The 16085-nt window shown below is 45.7% G+C and overlaps 1 protein-coding gene across 5 annotated transcripts in view; it reads right to left on the bottom strand.

The window, feature by feature from the left end:
* The window catches only part of MUS81 (MUS81 structure-specific endonuclease subunit), a 1262762-nt gene that overhangs the window by 30732 nt on the left and 1215945 nt on the right, over positions 1–16085 (bottom strand). For all 5 annotated transcript variants that reach the window (XM_069645007.1, XM_069645006.1, XM_069645008.1 and 2 more), the window contains one exon: positions 6110–6193. In XM_069645007.1, coding sequence (XP_069501108.1) covers positions 6110–6193 — 84 coding nt within the window. The remainder of the gene's footprint in view (positions 1–6109; positions 6194–16085) is intronic.

Raw genomic sequence — 16085 nt, 5'->3', positions numbered from 1 at the left:
TATCGCTGGTGGCCCAAAATGTATATTAAGGTCTAATACTGGGCTCTTCAGTCCCCTCTCATAACCATGCGTTTCGGCGGTATGAACATAGGAGTTCAAGTCCTTAGTCAGGAAGATCCGCCTTCATCAGGGCATTGGTAAACAGGACCCTGTAATTGTGAAGAGAAAACAGAAGGAGAAAAAGAAAAAAAAAGGCTAATAAGAGGGTGTGGAAAGCGGATATAGATCACCGCTTGCCTAGAAGCGGGCTAACCTGTGTGGGGGATATAAAAATGTGCAAGTAAAAAATAAATATAAAAGATACATCACTATTTGTATTTTGTTAATTAGGACAACTAAGTAGCTATATGCTGATTTCCCTGTGTGGTGATATTCTAACAGCATAGAATGAGTACCACCCAAAGGAAAAACAATTTCTAGCTATGTGAGGACTAGACAGGGAGACACCTTCAGGTTTCTCACAGGGGAGACCGCAGGGGAGACCGCAGAGGTTTTTGAGGCCCTGTCGACACTGATGCGTCAGCAGGAGAAGTCTACCTTGACCCTCCTCTGCCTCTCCCTGGCCATGGGAATCTACATTGTCCATGCTTGGCTTGTGGGGGTTGTGCCCTTCTTTGAAAGATAGAGTACTGCTGGTACCACGTCATCTTGATGCAAAGGAAGAACTCAGTCGTGGTGGGTGCGTCTGCACAGCCAATCTCATTGATTTCGCTGTAAGCTTGGAGTCCTTGAATTTTTCAAGTGACTCATCGTCTTTGGGGTCAAATAAATGCTCTCTGTTGAAGGCCAAATCAAGCAACTTTGATTGGACATTTGGGAAATACCCTGAGCCCCATCATGTAGGCTAATCTGCGCAGGACCGTAGACGTACCCATTGAGCAGCCCATACATTCTGCAGCATCCAACCCCGCTTGGAGCCCGACAGGCCATGTTTTTACCATCAGCTATGATGTTTAGGAAACCATTCAGGACCTCCCCTTGTGGGAGATCGTCAGAAGTCTCCGAAACGGTGCTCCACAGGATATGCAAAACCTTTGCAAAAGCACACAAGGCATTAATGGCTTTAAGCGTCATGCTCCCGATGCAAACACTTTCTTCGACAAAGCGTCAGCCTGCTTTGACTCAAACCATGGGGAGGATTGACATTGAGGTCCTAGACGTAACCATTGCAGTCTGCACCACTAGACCCTCAGGATTTGGGTGTGCCATCAAGAACGGAAAATCACTTCTTGTTGGCTTATATTTCTTCGTCAGCTCTGCGTCGACCGCCGGCGCTGAACATGGACATTGCCACAAGGTCATGAGGATCCACTATGATGTAATTGAATACTAAGACCTGTTCAGTATGCGGTTCCCAGTCGAGGATGTCGGTAAGATCATATTGAGACACTACCTTTGACGGAGCACCGAGCCCTAGGGCTACAACGACCTTCTCAACCGCCTTGTAGTGTAGTGAGTTTGTGCGTATGGGTTTGATTTCTGGAGCTCGGCATCCAGGGACGTTTCCAGTCCACTCATGTTGTGGAGGCCGTCTGCCAGTTCCAGTAACCCTGCCTGTTCCAACACGAAATTGGGCAACGGATCCAAAGCTGCACCCCCCGCTCGTATTGGTTCAAATCAACCACACTGAGACAAAGAAAACTGATCTCGAATCTGGCAGGAAGGATTGATCCTGCAGAGCTTCCACCGGTCGATGGGCTTTTTGGCCTGAGGGGGTCTGCCTATGGTCTCAGTGCAGGAGTAGACTTATCCTTTGGGGTCTCACTCGTGGGCGTGCAACCTCCTCTGGTTGCATTGTGTCAGATGTGGTTGGAGCCGAATCCACCTGTGGCATCCAGGCCTTCACTATACCAGCCGAGGCCTTCACCAATTGCCTTTTGAAGTCGTCCCACTGCTCCCTAGACACACTTCACAGGGCACACCTTACCCATGTCCGATGAATCGGAATCGCGTCTCTGCTTCTTATTCTGCGACGATGACAAGGAAGAGACTCACTACACGAACACTATGTGGACTTCTTGTGATGCCTTCCATCTTAATGTTTCTCTGGGGTAGGCTCATCGGTATAGATTTAGAGACTGACTCAAACAGGGATTTTGGCGGTGGTCTACCGAGTGCCAGTTTTGCAGAGCTTTCCTTCTCTGCTTTCTGTTTTATAGCCAAATAAGAAGCACATTGCTCCATATCATGCCCTACACTGAAACACTAAACACATTTAGTGTGCGTATCAGTGAGGGACTTTTTGGAGTTGCAGTCCTTGCCGCATTTGAAACCGGACGGTTTATCCCCAGACATACTAGCATAGTACAAAATTCAGATCACAAGCATGCTCAGAGTAGCGTGCTAAGCCCACGGAAAAAGGGAACTGACGTATTGATATTTTATTTCTATCACGCTTGTACACAAGTGTTTTAGAGCGCGACAAGGCAAGGGAGGGGAACAGGGGAGAACAAAACAACGATCTTACTAGGCCCAGTGACATTGAGAACGTGCAAGTGCATGGGTGAGGGGGAGGTGAAAAGTGCATGGAAGGGGCGAGAAGTGGAAAGTGCGAAGCAACGGAGAAACAGATAAATAATCAAAATAAATAAATAAAAAGCAACAGACAGTGGTAGTTCACCCACAATGGGCAAGTGCTAGGTTTTAAGGCAGCAGACAGGGTAGGTCTGATAAGTGCAGGAAGAAAAAAGGGGGGGGCTGCACGGGTACAGATACAGACCCCAGTGCAAGGGGGGGGGCCCGGAGGCAGTGCAGGAGGGTGACAGGATGAGCAGGTACCTAGGCCAGGAGGACAGAGGGTGGCCAGGTGCACGGTGCCAAGAGAGAACAGATCAGCCGGGGAGATAGGAAGCGGAGGCAGAAGAAAAGAGGAAGGTCTTGAGGTGCTTCCGGAAACGGAGATGGTTCTCCTCAAGTTTTAGAATGGCAGGGAGGCTGTCATTAGACTGAAATCTATCCCCAGCTCGTTTCTTTGAAAAACTGACCCTGAGGGAGCTAGAGGTAGAGGGGCGAAAAGCTAGAGAGGGGAGGTATTTGCGGAGGGATAGCTGAAGGTATTTTGGACCCAGGCCCCAGAAAGCCTTGTGGACAATGCAGAGGGTTTTGAATTTAATCCTTGCATCCACTGGGAGCAAATGGAGGGATTTCAGAGCTGGAGAGATACGATCCCAGGGCTTGAGGCCAAGGACAAGTCTTGCAGTCCTGTTCTGGATTAGTTGCAGAGAGGGGAGAGTAGAGGCAGCTAGATTTAGAAAGAGGCTGTTACAATAGTCCAACCTAGAGAGAACCAGATCTTGGGAGACCATGAGCTTCTGGGGGGGAAGGAGAGGAAAGGCAGAGTACCTCTGAGGAGGTGCAGTAGGAAGTTGGACTTTTTAGAGATCTCAGAGATGTGTGGAGTCAAAGATGACCCCAAGGTTCTTAAACTCGCAGGTGGGGGTAGGAGGAGGGCCAAGGGAGGCCGTAAGAGGGCATAGTGTATTCCTTTAATACAGTGATCTATGTCGAAAGGGGTGGTGTCTAATAAGAGTGAGTTTTTGAGACTACATTCCCCGTTGCAACATTCGCTGAGCAGCTGATATGGGATCAATATTGAACAAGATGAGGAATCTGTAAGAGAATGCAATCCATTGAAACCAGAAGAGAGAGATAATCAAAGACTTACTTTCATCATCTTTTTTTTTTTTAAAGAAAACGCTAAATGTCCCAGCACATACTCGGTTACTGTGGCAGAAGAGAAAGGAATTTGCTGATAAAAAAAAAAAGCTAGCAGGGAGCAGAGTGGGGAAGGAGCCTGCTCGTTACCATTCATGAACCAGTACTGCACTGCAAAATATATTGGGAAGTAGCTGGAATATGGGAATGCCTTCTGGTTTTAAAAAAGTTGAGAATATGACAAACGCCAGAGTATCTGGCAAAGGTAAAAAGAAGTCCATATCGATGCTGAGAGGTTTGGGTAAAAGAATGAAGGGAGAGTGGTTAAGTCAGCAAGGTGTTTGAGCAGGGCTTTAAAAAATGCAATCACTGCAGGTTGATGGCACGAATGGTGTAGGATTGAAAATGAGCATGGAGGTTTTGCACTTGCTTTTCAATAGAATCAACAAAGTACTGGCAAGGCCATGGTCTTTCACCAGCTGTCTGTCCTTAGAAAAGAGTCAGCCATTAGATGTATCAGCAGTAGGGAATAGCGTGAGCAAACTAACTCAGAAGAAACTTGGTCTCCTGGATGGGAATGTAGCTCTAATCTACGTCGCAACACCACCCAAAAGGATTCTCTAACAAGCAGAATCCTGCATGCACATTATCCTGTCTAAATGACCATAATTTACATTCAAAGAAATATCTGATGTTGGCACAAACAGTGGTACACAGATTAAAGGTGGGGTTTGAGTGAGGATCAGACCTGGGGATCTCCCCGCCCACGGAGAAGGGGACCCTCACCAATAATAAAATAAAGCTGGGATTTGGCATGTCTGTAATATGAAATTCAGGTTTTGGACACTGTTTCCAGCTAATACCATTATCTGCAACTCTTTCAGATTATGGCCTCCACGTGTCACAATGCTAGCACCCAGTTATGTCACTGCGAGTCAAACAATAGGAGAACTTTTCATTAGTGCATTGTCTGTCATTTCTTTTAGAACAGGTCTAAAACCTGAAACAGCCAAATATTCCATTAAGCAAAAGACGGAAAACGTAAGAAAATGTTTTGAAAACAAAATAAAATGAACGTAAAAAATGTTGTTGCAATCCAACACCATAACACTAGGAGCCAGTCAGGTTTCATTGTTGCTATTCCTGCCCTCCATACCTTTAGCCACATCCCTCTTACGTGGACTGTATATTCACAGCAAAATACTCAATCTGTTAAAGCTTACACACTTGGCCACGTTCTTATGCCTCTACACATGTTTGTTTGTTTATTGATTTGTAAGGCGCACCGAACCCTTGGGTAACTGGGCGCAACAAGGGTACAAGAATACTTGCAGCTTAGTTACAGGGAGGCATCAGGTCAAAACAACAGATACAGTCAAGTGCACAGGAAGGTATATAGTGACATGGTACATGGTGACATAGGTAGGGTGGTTAGTGTACATCATTGGAACGTAACCAGGTGAGGATATTGCACCCAAATCTAGAATAGGTCTGGTCAGTTCTCAGGTTTAGTGGTAGTGCATTCCAGGACTGAGCAGCTTTAACAGGGAAGCTGAAGGAACACGCCAGATATTTTCTCCTATTCGGTTGCCAGACCACCCAGGTCTGAAACTAATCTTTACCCTTCCCTATTATGTAACCCTATGTTTGTTTTTGCATATACACGAATCTCAGCTAGTTCCCTCACCCATCAATGGAAATGCTTGCCACTCCAGATAAGGGCTCACTATGAATCTACAGACATTACCAGCCTTCCACTGTCATTCTCTTCCTTAGTCTGTTACTTACAGCTCTTTGTGCTTTTTTGGTGCCAATGTATCCTTTTGACTTAAATATCAATGTCTACCCACTCACATTCATAAATCTAACAACACTATACATTTACAATTACGGAATCTCATCTGTTTTTTATACATATCGATTAACATAGTATGCACATTTTATTTTAAAAGCATTATATAAATAGCATAAATGGTACATGTCTTACTAGCATAAATGCCATTTTCTTCAGAGCAACCCAGGACTGTAAGCAATAGGCCTTAGATGGGTAAAGGAATGATTAGCATAAACTACCTACATAGTCAATAACGCCATTAGCACATGATTGTGCCAATCGGTCACCTCCTCCTTTGCTTCCAGCCTCTGTCCGCTCCCTACCTTTTCTCTCCTCCGTGCAGCAGATCCCATCCCTTTCATTCATTGCAAGCGCTTTGAATAATCTATATACTCCGATTTTCAGCAGTCCTATAACAGTGTTACAGACTTCCCACGGACTTCCGTTATAGAACCTTGCTATTCTGTGCCTTTTCCTCACACAACCTTCAGATCTCACATGTTAACTGTGACATTACGTGCAACAGGGCAATTCTCCCAATTGAAGATAACAGATTTTCTGAGAAGATTATGTTACATAGCCCCCCCTCTTACCCTTACAATACAAAGTGAAATCACGCACCTCTGCAGTTTCCCACACTTGATATTGGACAAGAGCTTCTCCTGTTCCTCTACAGTGCGGCATTCCTTGTATGCATTCAAAAGACTGGAAGAAGGAAGTAAAGAGTAGAAGCAGATCATTATCTTGCAAGAAGCCTTTACTCCCATTCACTGCAGGCAAATATACCATCGGTAACGCTAATTTACATGTTCCAAGGTAGAGCTAATACGGTTAACTAGCTTTATTTTATCGAACCCCTTTTTCAAAAGTCATGTTGCGCAAACGGGCTGCACGGAAACAATCCGGAGGCTGTATAACGAATACAAGTTTTTTGTTTTTTTAAACGGTCAGAGTTTTTGTTGAGCTGAGTAGCAAGATATTAATAAGAAACAAATGACCTTTGTGGACCCTTACTGATTTTTGGACAAAACAAGTAACGCACAAGTTACAAGAAAAAACTATTTTAACGCAAAGTAAAAACAAAGACGACCGGGAGGTCAGCCTTGTAACACAGCAAGACTAAGGAACTCTCAACATGTCCACATTAGTTTACAGTATTTGAAGACAAAAACCACAACATTAGCATGTTATACAAAATATCAGGTGTATTATAATCTCTACAGTCTCATTGACTTTCACCTATATGAGTACCTAAACACAACATATGCAAAAACGTTTCATTGGAGTGAGAACCTGATAACGCAGTGAGTGCACCCCCCTGTAGATGCCCTAATTGCATAGTCAGCCGAAAACGTGAGCCTGACGCCCCTATAGCAACAAACTTGAAACTATGAGTCTCTCTCCCATGGGACCCATCAGGTTACAAACCCCTCATTCCCAGGCCTTGCAGTATCTTAGAATGCAAAATAATTCTTGCAGCTATTTTATGGCAACATGTTGCCATCTTTGGTACAAGGTCTCCTTGCCAAGGTACCATATTCCTTGGGAAGCAGGTGATCTCAAGAGAGGTGTGATGAGCCCCCTCCGCCCCCATAACTAATTCTTCATACAAATGTGTCTGCAAGCTATTCTTCCCTGTGGCCTGCAGTCCTGGAGGCAGCAGAGCTCCAGCCTGGCCCAGTGCCCCAGCACCATCTCTACACAAGGTCTTAATTCATACTTGAGAAATGTCCTTCAATAACACCTGAATCTACTGCGCTGCGCCAGGCACAGAAACTATTACATTGTAGGAGGCTCAACTGTCCTGTGAACAGCTTCATGAAAGGAACAGTCTGGGCCCGATTATTGAAACAATTGCTAGCACATTTTATGCCCCTCTGCCCTTGAGGCCTTCTCTGAAGGGAAACAGGACTGCAGTTTGATTTTAGCAAACGGCAGACCGTTCAGGACAAAACCTAATATTGTGAATGTCAAAAGTTACACTTTAGTGTAACTACTTGTGACCTGACTGGCCATGGTCCATTGTTATCTTAGTGTTAGCAGGTAGGTCTAATGTGATGGAGTGGTATTCTCAGTGATGTCAATGGGTTACCACTACGGCCTAACAATCATCTGGTCAGAGCTCTTCATGTGGGTAAAATTGTCAGACCGTTTACTTTTTGCTACCCTTACTGTGTTGATAGTGCAAGCCCATTTCTACATTCCCCTGTAAGATAGGAATGGTATCAACAGCAAGACGGACACAAGTGACCACAGTTCAAGGGTGTTTATTAAACTTCAAAAAGGGTTGGAAAAACGGCTATCTAATCCTAAATCTACAGATTGGAGCAAGCCACCACCATCAAAAAATAATAACAACGCAGTCCTAGTTGTGTCTTGTCAAAATAAAAGGGCCTATACTAATAAACCTATTCCCAATCCTTACCTCTGACTACAAATAGTGTGGGAAACAGTGTTAAAAAAAAAAAGTTCACAAAATGATATATGTTAGGAAGTTCAGGCCGTTGGCCTCCCTTCCCCACGTTTTCAGCACGGGGCAAGGCGGTACACTCAAGCTTAGCACAGTCTCTGGCTTCTCTAGCATATACAGTTCAGAACACACAACGGGGCCTTCTGCGACAAGGTTTCTTTCCCTTTGAAAGTCTCTTATTCATAGAATACCATGGAGTGCAAAATAATATTTAAAGTTTGCTTCTCTTTCAAGCTTGTACAATTGAAACAGGATACCCTACCCCAACCTTCTTACTTCCAGATTCACTTTGCTTTAATCCCATACATGACCACTCTGACACTGCTGCATTCTGTTACTTGTATTCCTTAAGATCAATTCCTCTTTGCTTTACATTCAGTTCTGTTTCAAACAAGCCTTCTTGGGGATTCTATTCACTTTTCCTCTACTTCGTGATTTCCCTGTTTTGGCTTTTAGTTTTGTTTGCTTTTCAGTGTTCACATCACTTCACTTTAGGGACTTTGCTTTTATTTTACAGAGACTTCCAATAACATGTTCACTCACACAGGGTCATTCTGTTACTTTGTCTCTTATTATCTTTCAAGTATCACTTTATCAGGTGACTCACGGTTCACCCCGGATCCCCCTCAGCCGGGCTCAGATCCTCTTAACACAATGTTCAATTAGTCTCCCTCCGCCGGGCTCAGTCCAATTTCAATTCAACTCAAACTTGCTTTCACAAAAAGCTCTCAGCTGATCGCCCTCTGCCGGGCTCGGACCAACTTCATTTAAAAAGTTTTAAAGTCTTTGGACTTTATGTCCCAGAATGCACTTTTCATCAACTTTCACCTTCCTTTTTGGGTTTGGGCCACTTGCCCGCTTTACTTGGTGCCGTCCCTCATATGCTCCGCTTCTCACCTGCTCGCCCGAGTCTCTCTCACTCTCTCTTTTAATCAGACTCACGGGCAACGTTGTGAGGTCAGCGGCACCATCCTTTAGCGTGGGGATGAGGTCAGGGTCTCACCACCTGCCCCTCTACATCCTTGGTGTCGGCACTGTTCCCAAGGGAACAAGCAATTGCCCGGACCTCAACAGCAAGGTACTGGCTGCCTGAATACAACACGTAGGAGGCACAGCTCCTGTGACACGCTGCTGCCTTTCCTTCTCACTGGGCCAGCGTCGCCGCACGCTGTCCTCCTCTGGATTCACCTGAGAGCTCCCAGCCTCTTGGTTTCTCAGCTTGCTTTTGGTGTTTGGGATTTGAAGACGGATCCTCTGCCGGTCTCAGCCTTGCAGCCTCCCTCTTGCTCTCCCAACTGCATCTAACCTTTATCTCTCAGCAGCCTCCCTTTATACACCTGTGTGAGGTTAATGGGCAGAGGTGTGCGATTACGGTTGCCCGACTTCATTAAGGGTACATCCTGCTGTCAGAGTGTTGTAGTTTGTCTTCTGTGTCTTAGTGGGTTTTTCATTGGTAATCCTTACCCGTCCAGGTTGCCTCTTCTTCTTAGTACTATGAGAAAAGGGGGGCAGGGAGATGTTGTGTGTTTATAAATACCCCAAAAAGACAGAGGGGTTGTATGGTTGTGGATGATGGGTGAGAGGGGAATACTGTGTCGCGCCTAGGGTATTTCCATGAGAATGACCCCGGACTCCCCTACACGTGTGATCCTCCCGCACTGGTCCACCCCCAGGGTATGGATCCAAAGGCAAAGGCTGTGCCCTGGCTACCCGAATAGAGGATTCTCGGGGTCCAAATGGAAGAATAATCCTAGGTTTCTTACCCCTCCTCTAGATGATTTATCAACTACACTATGTGTATATCTTACCTTATCAAAAGGATTAACTGGCACCAACACCTTCCTCACATTCCTTGGATCCCCTTCATACTCTTCTGGCATACATGGCAGGAAAGAACAGTCCCCATCTCCAACATCCACAAATGATTCTATATAATGTTCAATATCTTATGGTCTGTCAAAAAGCGTGGTCCAATTGGCATTTCTATCCTAATCATACGTGGCTTGCTGGGCCTTGCTTCACCAGTACTCCTGCCTGTTTTTAACATCTTTCAAGAGAGGCATATCTTTAGGATGTGGCAATGTAAGTGGCAACATTGGTGTGAATTTACCAAACGTGGTCTTACAGCATCAACTGGCAGCCGCAAAAAAGCACAAGTAAAAAAACCAGCACAAGTACCAGAATTTTAAAAACAATGGACATTTAAGATGGTACCCAAGGAAAAAATTGAAGTTAACCAATCACTTGCCGGTGCCTTTTCCATGGTGGTGCGCAAATCATGAAGGGCATTTATTGCATGGGTAAGGTAACCATTGTCTGCATCATTTGGAGCTATATACATGCAACAAGATGCCCCCAATGTGGAGCACACACTTCCTTCCTTGGCAGTGAGGAAATCCAGAATGTACCGGTTCTGCAGAGTTACCACTCTAATCGTGCAGAGATCTTCTTTGATGGCATTAAGTCCCTTTTCAGTGTCATTGACCATCTGGATGAGTTCCCATCTGGTGATGTCTAACTATTTGGCAATTACTGCCGTTGGTAGTGCTGGTACAAAAACGGAGGCAAAACTTGTCTGGGTTATGCTTAAGAGTCTGAATTCATCTGGTAGCTCTGCTAACTTCTTGCTGTATTCTTCTGAAAAATAATTTCCTCAAGGGTGACACTGCAGACTCAGACAGACGGGTTTGTGTTAGCAATCAGGTCAGAATAGCACCTTTGCTCCTAGGTAAGCTCTGGCAACCTACATGGACTTGTAGGTACCAGAGCGCCTGTTTAAGAATGAAGACTCCTTTCATGCATGTCTTTACCCGATTTTAAAAAGCACATTTTGCGGGACACAAAATCCATTCAGTGTTTGAATGCCCACGGTGACAGTTCCCCCACCAATAAGGCTGCCAAACTAGGACAGAGACCTCCTCTGAAATGGCCACCATGTATTCACGTACACTTAGCACGTTAAGACAGAAACCTGCATAAAAAAAAAATAGCAAAAAGGACTTTGGATTCCCGCAACTACACAACGTGTCAGAAGACTTCAGACTAGGTATGTTTAGGATAGGTAAGTTTAGGATACTTATTGTAGGCATTCTGGAATACTTTTATGCTTTAGAAGCATGATTCTGTACATGTAGTGTAGGTTCATTGGGTATTTTTTCTTTATGGTATATGATATAGACCATACCAAAATAAATTATCCGGGATTCCCCTGGTCCAACCTAATGCTCACAGTTGATATGTACTTAAACGTTCATAATATTCAATCTCTATCAATGCATTCCTTGATGTCTCAAAAATATTCTCTGCATAGTACAATGAATAAACTCAGTCCATATTTATTTCATCATTAGAATGCAGTATGCAGTACAGAAGCCAATACATTTCGGAGCAATGTCCGTCTTCATGGCTAGAAACTGATAATCAAGTCAGTGTAAAAATCATATATTCAACCAATGTTGTATATTATAATATATTATCATGATGCATAGCACACAAAAGTAACCAGAATGGACAAACGTACCAGTCAACCATGACAACCGGGGCAAGTTAAAGGTCACGCTTCTCAATACATGTTCAGCTGTCAAACATGCCACTGAAATTTCTGATCTAATTCTCCAACATAACCTGGACATATGCTGCCTAACTGAAACATGGTTTTCTAGCTGCACCAATCATGCGGCCCAGCCGGCTACTCCTTCAGGGTATAACATTATTCATAATGACAGGGTGGAGGTGTGGCAATTATACTGAAGAGTTGCCTCATTATGCACCCTCTTACTCCTAACACCCTGGACGATTGTCAATACCTCTCTATAAAGCTGCTAACTGATCCTAATACCTTAATCGATCTTCGAATTCTTTATCGTCCTCTGATCACTACACCAACCTTTGAAGAACAGCTTCTTGCCCTGGTCAATGATTGTACTAAGTCATCCTCTCCTGCTGTTATACTGGGTGACTTATCTTTGGGATAATAATAGAAAGGAGCATATTTCTAGTTCTCTGCAATCTTCTCTTCAAGCTGTTGGCTTTAGTCAGATCATTACCGAGCCTACCCACGATGCAGGACACATACTCGATTGGTTACTTACTCGTAAACTAGAAACATCTATGCTTGAAATCTCTTTATGTCCATGGTTTTACCATTGTCTTATAACCTTCGAGTTGTTACTTCCTATCAAAAGGTTAATAGCAACCCCAGACAAAAAAAAAAAATCAGATCAAGAAATCTATGGAGAGTCACCACTGAGGCTTTTAAACAACTGATAACTCATATGTTTACTAATACTATCCAAACCAGCGCTATACATACGCTGACACATGACATGCATTACTTACCGTAAAAGCATTTCTGATGATTGTATCTGCTTAGATTCACATGCTGTGCATATGGTCTGACATCCAGTGGTAACCGCGGAGTATTGTATCTTGTCTTTCGGGGGACCGAAAGGGGACGTCGGCATAGGCGTGTCTGAAACACTATCCCTATCGTGACGTGTGTAGTACCCAAAATCCCTCACGCGCCGAGGTCCCTCCGATTGCATTTTTTCAGCGATGAGGGAGCCCAAGGCTATAGTGAGTGAGTACATGAAGAGAGAAAGTAGTAAGAAGTCTATGTTCCTTCACCCCGAGCGGGGAGGCAGGGAGGGCGCATGTGAATCTAAGCAGATACAATCATCAGAAATGCTTTACTGATGCTTGTTAATCTGCTTAGAATCACATGCTTAGCATAGACTAGCGAGCAGTACCTGGAGTTGGAGGTGGGTTGTGAGAAGGAACAGTAGAAAAAAGATGTCTTAGTACTGCTTGTCCCACCTGAGAATCAGACCTAGAATGAGTGTCTAGGCAATAGTGTTTTGTAAAGGTGTGTACAGAACTCCAGGTTGCCGCTTTGCAAATGGACTCTAGGGGAACTTTTGCAATGAATGCTATGGATGCCCCAGTGCCTCGAGTAGAATGTGCTCTAGGCTTGAAGGGCAGTTCTCTCTTTGCAAGAGTGTAACATAGTGTGATGCATTTGACAATCTGCCTTGATATTGCTGATTTAGAGACAGGGTCCCCTTCTCTACCAGCTGCCACTGAAACAAAGAATTGTTTAGTTTTCCTCAGTGGTTTAGTTCTATCCATGTAGAACATGACTGCCCTGCGCACATCTAGTGTGTGAAGGCTTCTTTCGGCCATGTTAGTAGGTCTCTGGAAGAACGTGGGTAGTTCGATTGACTGGTTCACATGGAACTTCGAAATAAATTTCGGCGCAAATCTGGGATGAGTGCGCAGAACTACTTTATCTTTGTGGACTGTAACAAAGGGGTCCAAGACCGAGAGGGCCTGTAGTTCGTTAACTCTTCTGATAGAAGTGATAGCTACTAGAAAGGCTGTCTTGTAAGTCAGGTCTTTCAGACTAGTTTTATGCATAAGCTCAAAAGGGGGTCCCATGAGCCTAGTTAAAACCACATTTAGATCCCACCTAGGGGCTGGGTGAGTGATGGGGGGGATACATTCTTTTAACCCCTTCCATAAAGGCTTTAATCAAAGGTATTTTCCACCACAACACCTTTTGCTGTGACGTGGTGTAGGCTGACAACGCCGCTAGGTGAACCTTTAAGGAATTGAAGACTAACCCTAGTCTAACAGATGGGTTAGATATAACACAATGGGTGAAGGCGAGCAATCGGTGGGATTGACGCCTTTGGAACTGCACCAGATGACAAAATGTTTCCATTTGCTGGCATAGAATAACGTGTGTTAGGCTTTCTTGCCTCCCTCAGTATGTCCATGCATCTTTGAGGGAGTTGCAGATGTCCAAACTCTATGACCTCAGGAGCCAGGCTGCTAAATTCAGAGTTTGTGGGCATGGGTGCAGAGTCTCCCCCCTGTCCTGAGACAACATGTTGTACGGGCAGGGCAGCTTGACTGGTGGGGAGAGGGACATTTCCATCAGGTGCGCGAACCAGGGTTGGCGGGCCCACATGGGAGCCACAAGAATCATGGTGACTGGTTCCTGGTGCATCTTGTGCACTATCTTGTTCAGAAAGGGAGTCGGGGGGGGGGGGGGGGGAAGCGTAAACAAATTTCCCCGACCAAGTTATCCAGAGACCGTTCCCCTTGGATCGGTTCTGGGGGTACCTGGAGGCGTAATCTGGGCATTGGGTGTTCTCCTGAGTAGCAAACAGGTCGATCTTTGGAAACCCCCATTCTGCGAAGACGTTGGATACAATGTCTTCGTGCAGACACCATTCGTATTCTTCTGGCAGAGGAAAATCACTGCTGAGTACGTCTGCCAGACGATTGAGTTCCCCTGGAACATGTTGGGATATCAGGAACATATTGTGTTTGAGAGCCCATATCCAGATGTTTTGGGACAGCTTGGATAGCCCTGGAGAGTGAGTGCCCCCCTGCTTGTTCAGATAATACATTGCTGTTGTGCTGTCGGTTAGGACCAGCACTGTCTTCCCTTGCAGTTGCTCCTGGAAGGCTTTCAATGCTTTGAACACTGCTAGTAGCTCCAGTAGGTTTATATGGTTGGACGCTACCTGAGGGGTCCACGCTCCGTGCGCTGTCTGTTGAAGCAGGTGAGCCCCCCACCCTGTGAGAGATGCGTCTGTCGTGAGAGTGGTTTCCACTGCAGGGGTGGTGAAGGTTTTCCCCTTCAAGAGGTTCTCCCTCAACCACCACTGCAGAGAGAGAACGAGGGCTGGCGAGACAACTAACAGGTCTTCCCATTGTCCGCTGGCCTGACACCACTGGCTGTTGAGCCACTCTTGCATGGGACGCATGCGCAGCCGCGCGTGGGGGACCAAGTATATGCATGACGCCATCATCCCTAGCAAACGCATAGCTTTGCGTACCGTCACCTCCTGACTGGCTACATACTGAGGAACTTGAGAGAGCATGTTCTGAACCCTCTTGCTGGAAGGGAAGACTAGACCGTCTTCCGTGCGAATTAGAGCCCCCAGGAACTGTTTTACTTGGCTGGGGACTAAGCTGGATTTCTTTTCGTTGATAGAAAATCCCAGGCTGAACAGTAGGTCTACTGTCTTTTGGGTGTTCGAAAAACAAACGTCGAACGAGTCCTCCGTGATGAGCCAATCGTCGAGGTAAGGGTAAACTGGAACTGAAAGTCTGCGCAGGTGTGCTGCGGCCACTGCCAGGACCTTGGTAAACACCCGTGGCGCCGAGGCTATGCCGAAGGGGAGTACCTTGAACTGGTAGTGTTTGAGTGTTTGTCCTGAATCACGAACCTTAGGAATTTTCTGTGCACTGGCAGCATTGAAATATGAAAGTATGCATCTTTCATATCCAATGTTGTCATGAAGTCCCCTTGTTTTAGCAATGGGATCACCTCTTGCAGTGTTACCATGCAAAACTTCTGGGGCTTTATGAACTTGTTCGCTGGGCGCAGGTCTAGACCAGGACATATGGTGAGATCCTTTTTGGGTACAAGGAAGTATATTGAATAAATACCCTCGTTTACCTGAAGAATCGGGACGGCTTCTATGGCGTCCTTTCCCAGCAGCACCTCCACCTCTTGGACCAGGATCTGCAGATGTTCCGGTGAAAGGCGTCGATGTTTCCGCGGTCTGAACTGTGGGGGTCGGGCGAATTCCACACAGTAACCGTGGGCGACCGTCTTTAATACCCACTGGTCTGAAGTTATCCCCTCCCATGCCTTGAGGAAAGATGTTTATCGCCCCCCGACCGGGGAGACATGGGAGGGGACCTGAACTTGGTGGTCATTTCTGACCCGAGGTTGACGCACCTCTGGAATTGGAGCCTCTGCCTCTATTCTTTCTGCGCTTCTGACCCCTCTGGGGGTAGTAAGTGGGGCTTGCAGCGGGTTGACTTGAGTTGAAGTTGCCCGTGCCGAAATTATTTTGAGCGCGCGGGCTTGTCCTCGAAAGGACCGCCGAGAATTGCTGCCCCTCGGTGAAGAGGGTTTTTGGGAAATCTGGTGAAGCAACTTAATAGTCTCATGCTCCTTCTTGGCTGTCTCCAACGCATCGTTTACCGGTTTCCCAAAGAGGTTGGCCTCTTCTATGGGTTTGTTGATGATGGATGCCTGGGTCTCAGGCCTGAAACCCGACGTGCGCAGCCACGCGTGTCTCTTTAGGAGAGTACACTGTGCGA

This window comes from Ambystoma mexicanum, chromosome 2p (assembly GCF_040938575.1).
Source record: "Ambystoma mexicanum isolate Mex_15411 chromosome 2p, UKY_AmexF1_1, whole genome shotgun sequence".
NCBI lineage: Eukaryota > Metazoa > Chordata > Amphibia > Caudata > Ambystomatidae > Ambystoma > Ambystoma mexicanum.
This window is presented reverse-complemented; position numbering and strand designations above follow the sequence as displayed.